Consider the following 15,607-nt stretch of genomic DNA (forward strand, 5'->3'; position numbering starts at 1 on the left):
CTCATGCATGCATTTGTGAGTAATTTTGATGGATGAGTATGCTTCATAAATATATAAAAAGGGGCAGATGATAGTCATTGATGAGTGGTTTTGGTGTAGAAGTGAGTCTTGAAATTTAATATATTAAACATATTTTGCGTACAAGTTGTAAGTTGTATAAGCTAGTTGTACAAGTTGCAACTCAAAAATGAGATGATATATTTTAATGAAAAATTATCAATATTTGTGATGAAAAAAATGCATTAGGTATAGCTAATTGAATCATTCATAGATAGTTGATAATGCTAATAGTGTCATTTTTAATGAAAATTATTAGTTTATAAACATTATCTGGCTCATTACTAAGTTTAAACGTCCACCATTATACTTATATTACTCGTAAATACATAATAAATGCGTAACTTTAATAGATCATGATGTGATAGCATCCATTAATAGTTACAACTTAAAATATCTAAAGTTATAATTAAACAAGGCGTTATGAGTAAACCTATATACTGCAAATTGTACAGTCGACGTATACAAGTTACAACTAGTACAAGACATATACGTAATGAAATGGAGAAGAGTTGGCTATCCTGCTTTTTGGCCATATTAATTATCCTTCATGTCTTAGTGACACAGTACACAAACTTAAACTACAAACACAACATAAGAATAGAATAATGTCTCAAGAACTGGACGGAGATTTTCTTTCCTTTGACGAGGATGGATTCCCTTCTGAAGCAGGCCCATCCACTGGATCAGAAGACCCTTCTGGCGTGCGTCGTCGCTTGTTTAATAAGGAGTTACGATGTATGCTCTATGGCTATGGTGATGATCTCAATTCCTATACAGAGGTGGTGGACTTCCTCGAAGACCTTGTCCTCGAATTTATATCCGAACTGACACATAAGGCACTTGAAATTGGAAGAGTGGGTAAAGTGCAAGTAGAAGACATCATTTTCTTAGTTCGGAAGCAGCCTAAAATGTATGCTCGAGTCAAGCAGCTTCTCATAATGAATGAAGAGCTCAAAAAAGCAAGGAAAGCCTTTGACGAAATCAAATATGTGCAAGGAGGATCTTAAAGGGATCTAGGAATGGAAGAAGGAAATCTTATTACTCCGTACTTATACATGTATCCATATCTTTCCCGGAGTTCAAGATGGAAGGACTTGAGGATGATCCAATAAATAAATATATTATTTATTAACAATTTTGTTGTGTTACTTATTTCATAAATATTATTTAGTTCAATGTACAAACATGTTTAGAGAGTGATCCTCTTTGATATCTGTGTCCCGTTCTTATTTTGCATTATTACTGTAGTTTTTAATAAATGTATTGACTTGTGATCATCAAGCAATTAATTGACACACTGATTCTGTATGTAATAAATAATAAAAAATTTGGTAGATATATATTTTAAAAATGACTAGGAGCACCACATTCTATTGCTAAAGTAAAAAAAGTGAAACTCATAAGGCGTACGTTTGAGATGCAGCAGAGATGAGCATAAACAAAAAGTTGATGCATGAGGCATATAAATACTAACTTATTATATGAATGAGCAAAGCTATAATTAATAATAGTCAGGAGAGAATCCCTTATCCAAATTTTCAAATATCCTCCCCCTTTCTATTAGTCGACAGTGTTTTTTTTTTGCATGTGCCTATTATGAAGGAACTAATTCATTTTTATTTTATATATATAGTGAGTCATAGCCCATATGAAAGAAAGCTGTTTTCCCTTGTTCCTTGAATGAAACATAGTATACAAATTATCAGAACATAATGGAGGAAGGAAAGAATCATTAAAAAAAGCTGATGCCCTGAGAGTGTTTCTCCGTAATAAATTATAATTCATTGCTCAAAGGATTCAAGAGTGTTATTTATGAGTTCTGTGAAATCAAAGTGCTCAGAAACTGAAGAGTGAACACATAATTATTTTGATGATTTTTCCAAAGGGTGATTAGGGGTCTGCAACGTTGAAGCCTGTGAGGTTTATTAGCTAGTAGCTGCTGATCTAGAGAGAGAGTTTTTATTTAGGATCGATCCCTATCTAGCTAACTGCTGCTCCTGACTGTATGGACTGGTAGACTGGAGAGCTAGCTAGCTAGAAGAAGAAGGCGTTGCCACCGGGTGACGTCACTCCCTCGCCCTTCTTCTTTTTTTCTTTCTTATTTGATGATTTTATTTTACTTCAGTCTCAAGTGATAAGGATGACGGCGATTTCTCAGGAGGAGATCGTGGCGAGTACACAGAGTGTGACAAAGGGCCTGGAGGCTCTTCGTGTGGAGCTTTCCGCTCTGAGCGAAGGGGATATGAACCGAGGCCCTCTTGTGGAAAAGTCTTTGGAAATGATTGATTTAGGACTTGGAGAGGCCTCGGTCATGACCTCAATATCATGCCACTTGCAGACCTTGGAAGCGGAAAAAAGCAAATTGAGGAGTCAAGTGAAACGCCTTGTTCAAGAAAATGCCTGGTTGAGGGATGAACTCGCCGCTACTCAACAGAAACTTCAAGCCTCTGAGCAAATGGCTGCTCAGTATGAAGTGGAAAAGAAACATTTCGAATTTATGGTCTGCATGCGGAAATACGATGTGAACGACGAAAACAGCAGGTTATTATCCTCCTCACTCCATTACATCATCCCTTGATAATTGTTGATACTCCTCATCCTTCCTTTTCCTTTTGAAAATATTGATATTCATGCCTACCTTCGTAATTTACCTTCAGGACATGGATAATAATATCATATACCTACATTGAGAGCAGAAACCCTCAAATTAACAACTTATTTTTCCTTTCTTTTCAGTCAAAACCCTGAAGGGTCAAATTCCCCATCCAACGCCCAAAACACACCTGAGAGCGAAGATCTTTTTGGCGATACTTCAAATGTTTCACAAACTGAGGATCAGTCGAATCAACAATCCTCATCTCCCACTCCACCATCTCAATTTGTCCAACAGGCTAATGCCGGCTATGAAATTCCTGCTCGCCTTAGAACCCTTCATAATTTGGTGATCCAGTATGCCTCTCAAGGCAGATATGAAGTGGCTGTTCCTTTATGTAAACAAGCACTTGAGGACTTAGAAAAAACCTCTGGTCATGATCATCCAGATGTCGCAACAATGTTAAATATTTTAGCTCTAGTTTATAGAGATCAGAATAAGTACAAGGAGGCTGCAAATTTGCTGAACGACGCTCTCACCATTAGAGAGAAAACTTTGGGACTCCATCATCCTGCAGTAGCAGCCACTTTAAATAATCTCGCTGTTTTATACGGAAAGAGAGGAAAGTATAAGGATGCAGAGCCATTGTGCAAGAGAGCGTTAGAGATTAGAGAAAAAGTGTTGGGAAGCAATCATCCAGATGTTGCTAAACAATTGAATAATCTTGCACTTCTTTGTCAAAATCAGGGAAAATATGTGGAAGTCGAAAAGTACTATCAAAGAGCCATGAGTATTTATGAGTCCAAGCTTGGACAGGACGACCAAAATGTAGCAAAAACTAAAAACAACTTGGCATCTGCCTACATGAAGCAAGGAAAGTATCATGAAGCAGAAATTCTGTATAAGCAAGTCTTGACTCGAGTCCACGAAAAAGAATTTGGAACCATTGATGAAAAGAACAAACCCATATGGCAAGTGGCCGAGGAGAGGGAAGAAAACAAAAACAATCCCGAAAACGTTCCATACGGAGAATATGGAGGATGGCACAAGGCTGCTAAACTCGATCCCTCAACTGTGACTACAACTCTTAAAAACCTTGGGGCCTTATATCGCCGACAAGGAAAATACGAAGCCGCGGATATTCTCGATGATTGCGCACTGAGATCCAAAGTAGATGCTAGACAAGCAAGTATGGAAACTTCCACATCTAGCAAAAAGTGGGCGCCTGGAGACTCCGGCAACGGTAGTAACTCTTCAAAGAGTCAAACAAAACGCTCACATTCTAAGGAGTGGAGGAGGGGATCTCTAGAGTCTTTGGACTCAGCACGATTCGACGATGAACAACCCGGATTCAAAACGAAATTTTTTAATGCTCTTGGATTTAATTCGTAATATATCCCTCTCCCCCCTCCCTTGAGTGATCTTGTCTTTTATTTAGATATAAAATAATGAAGAATTATCAAGGACATCGCATCAGTATAAATGTCTTTAGTTTTATATATATATATATATACATATACTACTTGTACGTCATATATTATTACAACACCATCACCAAGTCGTTCTGAGTAACTCTGTCTTACTCCACGATTCCTCTTGAATCACCACATTTTACTTTATTTGTATGCTTAGGTTTTTTTTCTATTTCATGAATCTTATCTCTTTTTTTTTTTTTTTTTCATTCTTCAGTTTTTGTTTCTATAGTTTTATTATAATTAATTATTATCGTCATAGTATTCTATTGCACTTGTAGTAAGATATACGTTATTATAATATGTTATATTCTTTTTTTTTTACTTTTTTTAAAAAATACGAAGATTTCTTCAAATATACAATTATCTCTCTCTTTTCTTGCAAAATTTCCCAACTGCACACTTTCTTCGACTACATTTATTTCTGTTTTTCCTTTAATCAATAAAATGAGCAAGTGAATTTTTTTACATAATATTCAAAATTCATGTATTTATTATTATTTATTTTTTTTCGTTCAAACATTTTATATTAAAAAATACGAAGGAAAAAAGAAAACTATCGATTATTATTTTTTTTTTTTTTTTTGAACAAGAATAAATTGATGCCTGATTTAACCTCCACCAAATGTAAGAATAATTAAGGAAAAAAATAAAAAAAAAGCTTCATAAATTACGAAATCATTTTCTCTTTATTTTCGAAAGATATTAACTATGTAGTAGCTGGGAGAATTTAATAGTTTATTGTATATATTTTTTATTTTTTTTTCCTACCATAATCTCCTTTACAAAACACAAAAAATAAAAAAATACTCTTGGCTATGGTAAAGACTATCACCACCCACTCTATTTCCATGTTTCATACTTCAAATATTTTAAAAGAGCTTTGGGAATATCGAGACCGTGCAGGTTCTCTTGTAAGTGAATAAAAGTCCTTATTTTGGTTCGACTCATATGCTTGAGACTAGGAGGTGAACAAATTACACTATAAAGACTCACACTTCTGTCTTCGTTCAGTACAGACAGAAGACTATTGCGAGTCACAGAGCAGGATAGAGCTCTGCGATTAGCTTGAGGTACACAACGAGAGTCAGAGTTATTAACAGTTGGAAAGTCTTTAAATCCTTCGAGATCCCAGAGCCGGAGTCGACTCTGAGAATCATCTTCGTTACAAACACTAGCCACAAAGCTTCCTAAGTTATTGATGCACATGCTGGTAACGTGGTTGGAGAACACAAGGAGAGGAACTGGGAACGTATGACAGAGTGTTTGGCGGATAGTACCTTCTTCCGAGTCCCAGACATGAATACGAGTATCCAAGGAGGCAGAGAATAAGAGAGCACTATGGAAGAGAGGAATGGGAAAATTGTTAATACTAATAGTTATATATATATATTTGAAATCATGCATCAAATAATAATTACCTATCCGAAGAGAATTGTAGTGAGACAATGTCCTCATAATGTCGTTTTAATCGGTGTTTCAAGGATATATTCTTCTTGTGGAAACCTGTATGAATATATACAATTCGTCCAGTTCCTGCACTAGCAACATATCTCCCATTAGGAGACCAGGCTACTGTTAATAACGGATCAAGTGTCGTTATTGTCTCTGACATGTTGTAACTATGATCTTCCTGATCCCATACCTGAAAAATATACAAATAATATAAAGATGCATACATTTTTATTTGCACGCACTCCCAATGAATCAAAGGAAGAGCCGATGTACAAGTTAAATAAATATTTTAAATACAAACGTACTCAAATTGAGGTAATTAATGTAAGGTTAAGAGACAGGAATCCTACCTACTCAGGGATATTTACTGAACAAAGTGAGGGAAAAGGGAATTCTTACTTTGAGTGACTTATCCATTGAGACGGACACGATTTGAGTATAGAGTCCGTTTTTGAAGGGATGAAAAACAAGATCTGATACAACAGAGGTATGACTCAAAAGATTAGTTAAGAGACTACATGTTAATGCATTATAAATTTTAATACATCCATTCCGCAGACCTGTAGCTAGTAAGAGGTAGCCTTCTTTGGAAGGTTCTCCTCCTAGAACTTTCCAAGGAAGGCGAAAATTCGTGCATTTTCCTAAGCGAATGGAGGTCATGGGAACAGTACTTTTGAGAATACGAGGAGATAGACTGAAAGCAGAATGAGGAGCTCCATTAAGTGAATAAATCATAGCTATGAGGGGAGATGCGATCCAAGCCATTGTTGTACCTTCTGCATCAAACTCGGGTCCCAGCCGGGATCCAAAGGAATAAGGAAACTCATCCTGAAACTGGTCTGGCCTATTTCTGCCCTCAAGATTAATAACGTAGCGTGTTACTTCCTCAACTTGAACAACATTGGACATTCTATGCTAATGACTGTGGTCTCTCAATTATTCTCTAAGGAGTCAAGTGCCAATAGTAAACGATAGAAGTAACTAGTAAGTAGTCCAAGTTTATAGCTTATAATAAGAAACTAAGTATGTGGATGTGGTTGAAGACCTCTGGGTCAAATGGGGTGCATAACAACTTCAACTTGAAACGTACTAACTCCTTCATCTCATCTCCCTCTTTTTCCTTCTTCAAGCTTTAAATCATTCATACACACATTTCTACAAAATAAGAATAATATCTATCTCTAGCTAGCATCACTAAATAAAAAGAGTCAAGTCTTTTAAAAGTAAAGACAAGCTAAGATGACGAAGACTAACGATCCAAAGACATGTCTAGCAGTAGCTGTCTCACTCAAGACACCCTATCCTGTGACGTCATCTTGCACCACCTTAGTCACCAGTGCCAGAAAATTATGTGCACTCTCCTAGTTTCATCCGTTGTGCATGGACCCACCAGCTCATCACTCCAATAATCAAGGGTACCTCTTCTTCGCCTTTGGAGTATGCGAAACGTTTCCTTTATAGCATTATGTTAGGGTGACCAACCGTTTTCTTTTCTCCAGAGATTCCCTCTATTTACATCCTGTTGGGGGATTTTTTATAAATTCAAATGTCCGAATATCCATCGAATTAAAATTTAAGTCAAATTAATAATAGGGAAACGCCAAAATCAAAAAATTTTATTTCAAAAAATAGATCTGAAATAAACAAGAATAGTAGGCATTAACTATGTCTAATGTATTAATGTCATATTTTATGAAAACTGTTGCTATACTAATATTTCATGTACATGCTGAAATTTTGTTAATGTCAAAATATCAAATATTCCAACCACCTAACCCCCTAAAGTTGTCTTTTGTGAAAATAAAAATTGTATCACTCTAAATTATGTAATAAATAGAAACTCAAAATGTACCCTTTTTCCCGTTGATGCTATCAAAGTTAGATGGGATTGATTGCCCTATTCGAATTTATATGATTTGACTTGATCAATCTATGTCACAAAGTTCTACTCCTCTAATATTAACAAAAATATAATGAGTTTATACGACCTTATCGTATAAAAACGGATTGATTCGATTGTACAATAACAATATAATAATGGGTATGAAGATTGTATTTAATTATTGATATATATATTATTTATTTCTGATGGATAAAATATTAACGAGACCTACATATTATGTATATGATACAATTCATAAGTAACTACCTCCTACGATGGATCCTGTCTAACGATACAAGTAGTCTGCTTCAATATTGGCTGCAATCTCTGCCTCCCACTTATCTCCGTTATTGAGGAGTTTTTCTTTGTTATAGAGTAATTCCTCATGAGTCTCAGTGGAGAACTCGAAATTGGGGCCTTCTACAATGGCGTCCACAGGACAAGCCTCTTGACATAATCCGCAGTAGATACATTTCGTCATGTCAATGTCGTAGCGGGTAGTTCGGCGAGCACCATCAGAGCGTTCCTCTGCCTCAATGGTAATAGCTTGAGCAGGACAAATGGCTTCACAAAGTTTGCAAGCAATGCAGCGCTCTTCTCCTGAAGGATATCGGCGTAGAGCATGTTCCCCTCTAAATCGGGGACTGAGTGGTCCCTTCTCGAAGGGATAATTGATGGTTGCAGGCTCCTTGAGCATATGTCCTAGGGTTACAAGGAGGCCTCGGAACAGTTCCGTCCAAAATATGTGATGTGCTGCCCGCTCCGTCAATTCGCCCCATGATGAAAGTTCTTTATAGGGATTCACTTCCAAGTAACTCCCTGGAATCCAATGCAAAAACAAGAAAAGATTAGGACTAGGATAACTAAGAGAACAAACCTCCGGATTTGTAGCGTACTATCCCGCTAGAAAGGGATCGCAAAGTTGGGCTGCTTAACAGTCGAAGTGGATTCACCATATTAATTAATTAGTATGAATCTATGATTGATTTTCAAAAGTCTATTATTTTATTAATTGCCTATGGGGAAATTTTGGCACTTGGACTCAATAGCTAGCTAGGCCTCGGCAATGTTGGGAGCAATTTCATTAAATAGACATTGACTTATTGACGTCATTAGAGGAGTCGCACACTTTTACGTCATATTCCCGTCATTTAAAAGGAATCATGGCTATGAGAAGCTGGCTAGCTAGCAGTTAATACACATCAATATGTAATGACTAATAAGCTGTAAAATGTAGCGGCCTCTTTCGGATGGAAATCTATGCCCTTTTTCTGAATGAAAAGAGTAGCTGATCAACTATTATAATAATTACGAGGGCGTGGTGATGAAATATCTTAGTGTTAAGAAATGTAGGCAGGTTTACCTGGACACTCGGAAAGGAAGACTGGCTGAATGGCATTAGTAAGAGACAAATATTCTAGCCATTTCTGCCGCTAGCCGGTAACAAATAGCAAGGAGGCGTATTGAAAGGAATTGAGAAGGAGGGCGCTCTGTTGGGTGCATGCGCAGAAAAAAAGTGGGGAGAGAGTGCTGTGGTTGCTACTCCTGGAGTGTACGATGGAATAAAAAAAGGGAAAAGTCGAATAATGAAGCGAGCAAGAATGGAGAAGAGAGAGAGAGAGAGAGAGAAAGACAAAAAGAAAGAAGAAAAAGAAGTAAGAAAAGTTATCGGCCATTTTAGTTTAGGGAAATCCAATTGTGCGACTCAGGAAAGAGAAGAGTCCAATGTAAAGGACGTTGTCCTGGTAGAGAGATATTGACATTGTGAGATTAGTTGGAGAAGAAAGTGTATCAAGTCAAATTGGGAGACAGTAGTATTGTCTATTGAGTCGTGAGTTTAGAAGAAACTCTTAATAGGAGATAGGCTAGCAAGTGGAGTTGAATTTCTCCCTTGAAGCTTGGCGTTTGTTGGGAATTGTATTTTTTCCGTTTGTTTTGTGAGTTCCTATACGAAAAAGAAGAGAAGGGAAGTTTGAGGTATACGAAGGATTGGAAGGAGTAGTGAGGAGATCGGCCAAAAGAAGTCCAAGGTGGCGTCGGATGCCATGAAAATACAATGTCTGCAGCGGTGTCACTGAAAGGAGAAAAATCGTCCAAGAAATTTACGTCTTTTAACATAAATAACTTATACACTGTGAGTCATGAGTCTTAATTACTTGATGTCTTTGTCTCTTACCCATTTTCTTTCTCTCCCTCTCTCTCTCTCTTTTGCGTTGCTTCCGTGATGCATGTAGGGCTCGGCTTCCAAGCCCCTTCAAAAGAGTCATCCTCCTAAGCAAGGATTTCAAAGTTTAGGAAAAGTTGTGACTGCTCGGCGAGCTCCAGCCAATTTACCTAGTATCAAATCTGAAAATTGTGGAAATGATCCAGCTATTAATCTTGTTCCTTCTGGAGGCTCAGGATGGGCCTCATCCACTTCCATATCCAACAATAGCAGCAGCACCAGCAATGAGAAACCCAATTCTACCCATTCCTTGACGACTCCGCCTGAAATTGAAGACACAAGTAAAAAAGAAGAGTTATTAATAAGTAAGACAACAGCGGATCCACCCAAAACTTGGCGCAACGTCACTCGGGAACAACCTCAACCCACGAAGCAAAATTTTCTTGCAAGCCCTCTTTTTGGCACAGATTTCCCATCTCTAACTGAAGATTCCATAAGCAACAGTCAGAAAAGAAATTCAGAAAATGTTTCATTGACTACTCAACAATCCACTCTAGAAAATAGTAACAAATACGGTCCGGGTCCTAATCTTAGACCTCAAACGAGTGGTAATTGGAGACAAACTGGAAGTAATAAACTTGGTCCACCTTCACGACCCTCTGAGTCAGCTTTTGAAGAGTCATTAGACGCAAGTCGTCGTACATCTTTAGTCTCTCAGCAACCACGTTTTGATGTTTCTGTAAAACCTCAAAATAACTTTTTCCCCCCAAGAAGTCCAAAATCCGCTTGTATTAATCGGCTTCCTCCTCAGCAACATTCTCCACGATCTTCGAAAGTTTTATTTCATAATTCTATTATTGATGATGAGAAATTACGTCGTATGGACGATATTGAGACTAATAATGACGATGATTGGACACGTGGAGATGATGCCTTTGATTATAATAAAAAATTAACTAGGTATGGTATAATATTTATGTAAATAATATTCGATTAATATTTTAAGATTCACCTTTTTAATCTGTGCATCCTTTTTACCATGCTTATTCTTTGTCTATGTATTTATGCTTGATAATTTAAAAAAAAACTAAATGACGATTACCAATTTTTTTAGTGATGACGAGGATGAGAATAAAGATTCAATTCGGACAGACTATACAAATTCAAACTGGATATCTAATAACAACTCAGATCATATTCAACAACAACAACAAACACAGTCCCAGCAGCAGCAGCAGCAGCATTTACATAGACAACATCAACAACCCATTCACCACACTTATCATTCGCCTGAGTTTGGAAACTTTGAAAGTAGAGGAAACACAAATCATGGTGGGTCGTCTGATGCACCATCTTTTCTAGATGACGAAGATCAAAAACAAGGAAGTAAAACCAAGGAGGTCTTAAAAAATATTGAACGAGCACGTAAGCGTAGACAAGAAGAAGAGTTAAAATATGGAAATGGGTGCGACAAGAATTCAGCTCATCGATCGGGGGAGTATGGAAGCTATGATCGAAAAGAGACTAGTTGTTCCTCATCCAGTAGTCGAGGAAATTTCAATGTCCAAAACAAATTTGATGTCAATGGGGGTTACATGGAGGAGGAAGATTCACGCTATAGAAGAGAGGAAGAAGAAATCCAACAGCACTATTTCGCGGAAAAGTCAAAGGACGACTCTTCAAAAAGTAGATATAAGCGAACATCAGAAGAGTTGTCTCCAATGCAACGAAATAGTCCTTCACGAAGAGACTCTTCAACAAGAGGAGGTGATGAGGAAGACGTCTTGCCAGAAAGTAGTATATCCAGAGGAAGTACCCCTCCTTCTCAGGGGAGCTCAAGATCCAAGGACTACGGGTCATTTTTTCGAACGGAAAAGAAGTCACCCGAGCCAGAAATGGTTAAATCTAGGGAACAGAGATCTCGCGAAAGATTATCTCCACCAAACAACTTTGAATCCTCTGTGGTGGAAAATAAACCTAAACAACAAATTGTTGTCAAAGATGAGGAAACAAATGCTCGGCGCCCACAGCAACAAAATAGAAGCAAGGATGAAAACGATAAAAAGTCATCTGGAACGAATAAGAAGCAACAAGCTACATCCTCTCAGACTCAACAACAAACTACTAATCAAGCTAACAACCGAGGTAATGCAACTTCTTCTAAGAGAAGTCAAAATGTTCTCCCCTCTCATTCATCCAGAGGAGAAAGAAGTGGCGGATCCGGTTCTTCAGCCTCTCGCGGGGGACCACGTAATGACAAATATCGTTCATCCAGAGGAGGAGGTGGTGGTGGCCGAGGGGGTCGAAGGAATAATAAGCAAGAGGATGAAGACTATCGTCATAACAATGATGATCATGATCATACACTTTTCGAGGAAGAAGATCAGCAACACCACCATAATCACGACGATGAACGGGGTTGGTTTGCGCCCCGTGGACAACCTTCTCGAAGAGGAAGAGGTGGACACCAAGGTGGTGGCGTTGGTAGAGATGATGAAAAAGCAGGTTTGTCGTCCTATAATAAGAAATCCATTCAAAGTGGTGAATGGGATTCCAATTCTGAGGCGAGCCATGAGGATCATCATCACCACCATCATCATCATCATCACCACCATTTACAGCAGCAACAGCAACAACATCCACAACAGCAACAAACAAATACCACTAATCACCACCAGCACCATACACAGCAGCAACAACCTCACCACCACCAACAACAACATAATAACAATAATCAGCATCATCGCCATAATCAGCAGCAACCACCACAGCAGCAACAACAACAACAACATGGCTCATCTCAAAGTGCACACCATAAAGTGTATGACTCGAACACCAAAAGAGGAGGAAATAATAAGAAAAATAATGCTAATGCGAATTATTCCCAGAAACAGCAGCAGCAGCAGGATCGCGGAAATAGATATTACAATGAGAATGAGGATGATCGCCGCTATGATACTAAAAAGAATATTGGACGAAGTGGTGAGTCCAACAGGAATTCAGAGGGAAAATCCTCTTATAGAAACACAATTAAACTCCCTCCTCGGTTTGCTAAGCAATTGCAAAATAGGAATAAGGCGAGAGAAAGTAATGAGCACGACCCATCATCTTCCTCCTCCTCCAGATGGACCACTAATAACAGTAATGATGATTTACATTTTAATGATAATAACAAACAACTACAACAACAACACCACCACCAACATCATCATCAACAACAGTCATCTGATAGCAGTAACAAGCAATCCTCTTCATCTCCTGTTCAAACAATTATATTTGAAAACACTAATTATAAGGGTGCAGGAGGAGCAGGTGGAGGAGGAGGAGGTAAAACGGATAATTTACAAGGAAATAAAAACAATATTATCTTTAAAGATCCCAAGGATCCCTCCTCTTCACCTTTACAACTTCCCATCGGGTTTCCTAAAGGTGGAGAAGATTCTGCTGATTTGAAATTGGATTTTACTTTTGAACCTCCTCACCCTCCTCCTTCTGAAATGGGCCGCGGTAGCAATGAGGTTGAACATTCTAAGACTGTGGAAATAGCACCCAAAGGAAATATTGTGCAAAAGGCTCATCATCAAGTGCCCCATCATCATCATCACCCTCATATGCAGCAGCATCATCCACAGCATGGTCGTGGTGTGGCACCTAATTTGAGCGGTGGTGGTAGTAACAATCATATAGGGGGAGGACACCCTGCTGAGGATCTTAATATGAAAATAGCTAGCGTAAAGAAAGTTTGGGAAACGGTGCCTTCTATGTCACCCGTTCCGGATCAACCACCGGGAGGAGCTGGTCCACAATTTGTTCCAGGCGGCTTTGCCACTCCTGACGACGGTAGTGGTAGTGGTGGCAACGACCCAAGTGGAGGAAATACGCCTGAAATAGATTCAAGTATCCCTCATTTGGCGGCCAAAGTACGACCTCAACCACCACCTCCTCCACATCAGCAACAACACCCTCATCATCAACAGCAAACTCAACAAGCGGCTGCTGCTTTTAATCGATTAATGCCTACGTTGAATTCTCCTTCAATTCAACCTACTTTGTATCAGCCTTTTCAATTATCAGATGGAAGAAATCAATTGTACTCTGCTTATGCAGCAGCCCCCAGTCTTGGAGTTCCTTCTGTTCATATGCCAGGAAGCGCTACAGACATGTTTGGGGGAAATCAATTTCGGAGTGGAGCTCCGTACACTCCTAATAGTGGAGGAAATGTTCTTTTATCTCCACATCAAAATTCCGGATTGATAAAGACTCAATCTAATCAGATCGGTCCTATTGGAACAAAGGCAGCTCCAGGTAATTTTACACAAAGTGGTTTAGGCACTTTACCTGGATCTGGGGTCCCGCAGGAACCTCACTATTGATTCCATACGAAGCTCCTCATGCGTCTATTAATTACATGCAGCGCTCTGCTGGAGGAACTGGTTCCCCAGCATTCTATACAGCTCTGAGTAATCCTCAAAGACAGCAACCATATAATATTCCCAATTATGCTGCTCAGCAACTCAATCCACAGTTGCGTAATCAGGTCCATTCCTATGTAACTAAGCCAATGGCTTCTGTTTCCGTAGCATCTTCATCCTCTTCTGAAGTTAAGGATAAGAACTTAGCTGCTGCTGCCGCCGCCGCCTCCTCTTCATCTCCTTCATTTGGAGGAGTGACCAAATCCCTTAGCAATTTATCCATGAGAACATCAGCAAGTTATAACCCAACTCCTATTCAAAGGCCCTACATGAATTCAGGTAATCAAAATAACTGTATATAAAAAATTCGGTTATTTCGCTTCAGTTGAGTGAATATTAATCAATGATCATGTATGTATGTATGTGAATTTTGCATAAATAGTAATAATTATTTGCCTTTCTTCATTTCAGGAAATAAACTGTCATGTATGGATAGTAATACAGCTGATGAAATGGCGACTGACCATGACAACAAAAAGGCTATTGCTGATTCAATGGATGAAAATCAATAATTAAATAAATAGTTAGTGATGATGAATGAGACAGTGACCTTTCTCTCAAGTCTTGATGAAGTCAAGGAGAAAAAGAGGAAATTGTCTTGCTAATCTAATTAAATATGTTTTTTTATTTTATTTTTTATTATTTTGGTAATATGGTCAAGTTAATAGTGCGTGTATTTCTTTTTTCTTATGTTTCCATATATGTAATTTGTGGACTGCGATTTTTATTTCAGTTAATTTTTCTTCTACTTCTTATTCTCCTCACAACTATAACTTACTTCAAACACAATACCACACATTCACCTGTAATAATTATAACTTCATATAATCATTCTTGTTCTTGGCGAAGAACTACTACTGAAAAGGAAGAAAAGAGAAAGAAGAGAGCATTTGACGTTTATATGTAATACTATAAAGAAAATTAATATAGATCATGGACTTTTTTTTCAATTAATTGCTGCTACAGAGTAGTAGTACAACATGCATTATTATATACTTTTTAAAGTGATGATGATGAAGAAGATATCAGTCTAAATGGAAAGGTGTCGGGGGGGGAAAAAAAAAAAGGATGATTTAGTGTATTATACTTATATATACATACATGTTAATATTCGGACTTTTTGGATATTCAACCTCAACGTTCAGGAGAATAATTTTTGATGATTAATAAAAAAAAAGAACTTACTTATACACATAACGAACACAATTTGCTATGTTTTTATCTATCAATAATAATTATTATTACAACTACTATTATAAATAATGGAACAGTTAAACTCAGTTCGTTCTTGATCGACATTCCCCCTTATTTCTTACTTTATGTAGACTACAAGTCCGAACCTGCTAGTTACTACTACTGTTGGTCTTAAATAAATAAATGTTCAATTATAGCCTTGGGTTTCTCTCCTAAGAGGAAGTAGGAAGTTTATTTTGTCCCCATCTGCTAATATTAAATATAAATGGCTTTCGTCTTTCAAGAACTTGTCTTCTTGCTTTGTTTCTAAGCATG

At 37.8% G+C, this 15,607-nt stretch overlaps 5 protein-coding genes across 6 annotated transcripts; 3 read left to right on the plus strand and 2 right to left on the minus strand.

The window, feature by feature from the left end:
• Window positions 1-605: 605 nt before the first annotated feature.
• Window positions 606-1,394, plus strand: LOC121125424 (transcription initiation factor TFIID subunit 13). Its single transcript, XM_040720627.2, has one exon. It carries the CDS (start codon window positions 666-668, stop codon window positions 1,065-1,067), a length of 402 nt encoding a protein of 133 aa, XP_040576561.1. The 5' UTR covers window positions 606-665; the 3' UTR covers window positions 1,068-1,394.
• A 173-nt stretch (window positions 1,395-1,567) lies between these two features.
• Klc (kinesin light chain) lies at window positions 1,568-4,795 on the plus strand. Its single transcript, XM_040720560.2, has 2 exons — window positions 1,568-2,601; window positions 2,797-4,795. Exons 1-2 carry the CDS (start codon window positions 2,201-2,203, stop codon window positions 4,043-4,045), a joined length of 1,650 nt encoding a protein of 549 aa, XP_040576494.1. The 5' UTR covers window positions 1,568-2,200; the 3' UTR covers window positions 4,046-4,795.
• Window positions 4,796-7,396, minus strand: LOC121125384 (WD repeat and SOCS box-containing protein 1). The gene is made up of 3 exons (XM_040720584.2): window positions 5,980-7,396; window positions 5,547-5,770; window positions 4,796-5,464 (listed from the first exon to the last, which is right to left on the minus strand). Exons 1-3 carry the CDS (start codon window positions 6,487-6,489, stop codon window positions 4,969-4,971), a joined length of 1,230 nt encoding a protein of 409 aa, XP_040576518.1. The 5' UTR covers window positions 6,490-7,396; the 3' UTR covers window positions 4,796-4,968.
• Window positions 7,397-7,630: 234 nt separating this feature from the next.
• Window positions 7,631-8,585, minus strand: ND-23 (NADH dehydrogenase (ubiquinone) 23 kDa subunit). Its single transcript, XM_040720605.2, has 2 exons — window positions 8,340-8,585; window positions 7,631-8,281 (listed from the first exon to the last, which is right to left on the minus strand). The coding sequence occupies exons 1-2, from the start codon at window positions 8,416-8,418 to the stop codon at window positions 7,749-7,751; spliced, it is 612 nt and encodes a 203-aa protein (XP_040576539.1). The 5' UTR covers window positions 8,419-8,585; the 3' UTR covers window positions 7,631-7,748.
• A 375-nt stretch (window positions 8,586-8,960) lies between these two features.
• On the plus strand, window positions 8,961-15,295 carry LOC121125348 (uncharacterized). Of its 2 annotated transcripts, none has more exons than XM_040720509.2 (4): window positions 8,961-9,596; window positions 9,697-10,586; window positions 10,741-14,449; window positions 14,510-15,295. In XM_040720509.2, exons 1-3 carry the CDS (start codon window positions 9,519-9,521, stop codon window positions 13,997-13,999), a joined length of 4,227 nt encoding a protein of 1,408 aa, XP_040576443.1. In that variant the 5' UTR covers window positions 8,961-9,518; the 3' UTR covers window positions 14,000-14,449; window positions 14,510-15,295. The 2 variants fall into 2 exon arrangements, with proteins under 2 accessions (XP_040576443.1, XP_040576435.1); XM_040720501.2 differs by having other exon boundaries at window positions 10,741-14,377.
• Window positions 15,296-15,607: the final 312 nt, after the last annotated feature.

The sequence above is a fragment of the Lepeophtheirus salmonis genome, chromosome 1 (genome assembly GCF_016086655.4).
Source record: "Lepeophtheirus salmonis chromosome 1, UVic_Lsal_1.4, whole genome shotgun sequence".
In the NCBI taxonomy this organism is placed as follows: Eukaryota; Metazoa; Arthropoda; class Copepoda; order Siphonostomatoida; family Caligidae; genus Lepeophtheirus; species Lepeophtheirus salmonis.

Bases quoted from the DNA above. Each gene is read 5' to 3' on its own strand.
- LOC121125424 (XM_040720627.2), top strand. From the start codon at position 666: ATGTCTCAAGAACTGGACGGAGATTTTCTTTCCTTTGACGAGGATGGA.
- Klc (XM_040720560.2), top strand. From the start codon at position 2,201: ATGACGGCGATTTCTCAGGAGGAGATCGTGGCGAGTACACAGAGTGTG. The intron at 2,602-2,796 runs GTTATTATCCTC...CTTTCTTTTCAG, and splicing joins GTGAACGACGAAAACAGCAG to TCAAAACCCTGAAGGGTCAA.
- LOC121125384 (XM_040720584.2), bottom strand. From the start codon at position 6,489: ATGTCCAATGTTGTTCAAGTTGAGGAAGTAACACGCTACGTTATTAAT. The intron at 5,771-5,979 runs GTAAGAATTCCC...TATATTTTTCAG, and splicing joins CAATGGATAAGTCACTCAAA to GTATGGGATCAGGAAGATCA. The intron at 5,465-5,546 runs GTAATTATTATT...TCTCTTCCATAG, and splicing joins CTACAATTCTCTTCGGATAG to TGCTCTCTTATTCTCTGCCT.
- ND-23 (XM_040720605.2), bottom strand. From the start codon at position 8,418: ATGGTGAATCCACTTCGACTGTTAAGCAGCCCAACTTTGCGATCCCTT. The intron at 8,282-8,339 runs GTTTGTTCTCTT...ATTGGATTCCAG, and splicing joins AGTACGCTACAAATCCGGAG to GGAGTTACTTGGAAGTGAAT.
- LOC121125348 (XM_040720509.2), top strand. From the start codon at position 9,519: ATGTCTGCAGCGGTGTCACTGAAAGGAGAAAAATCGTCCAAGAAATTT. The intron at 9,597-9,696 runs GTGAGTCATGAG...TGATGCATGTAG, and splicing joins ACATAAATAACTTATACACT to GGCTCGGCTTCCAAGCCCCT. The intron at 10,587-10,740 runs GTATGGTATAAT...CAATTTTTTTAG, and splicing joins TATAATAAAAAATTAACTAG to TGATGACGAGGATGAGAATA.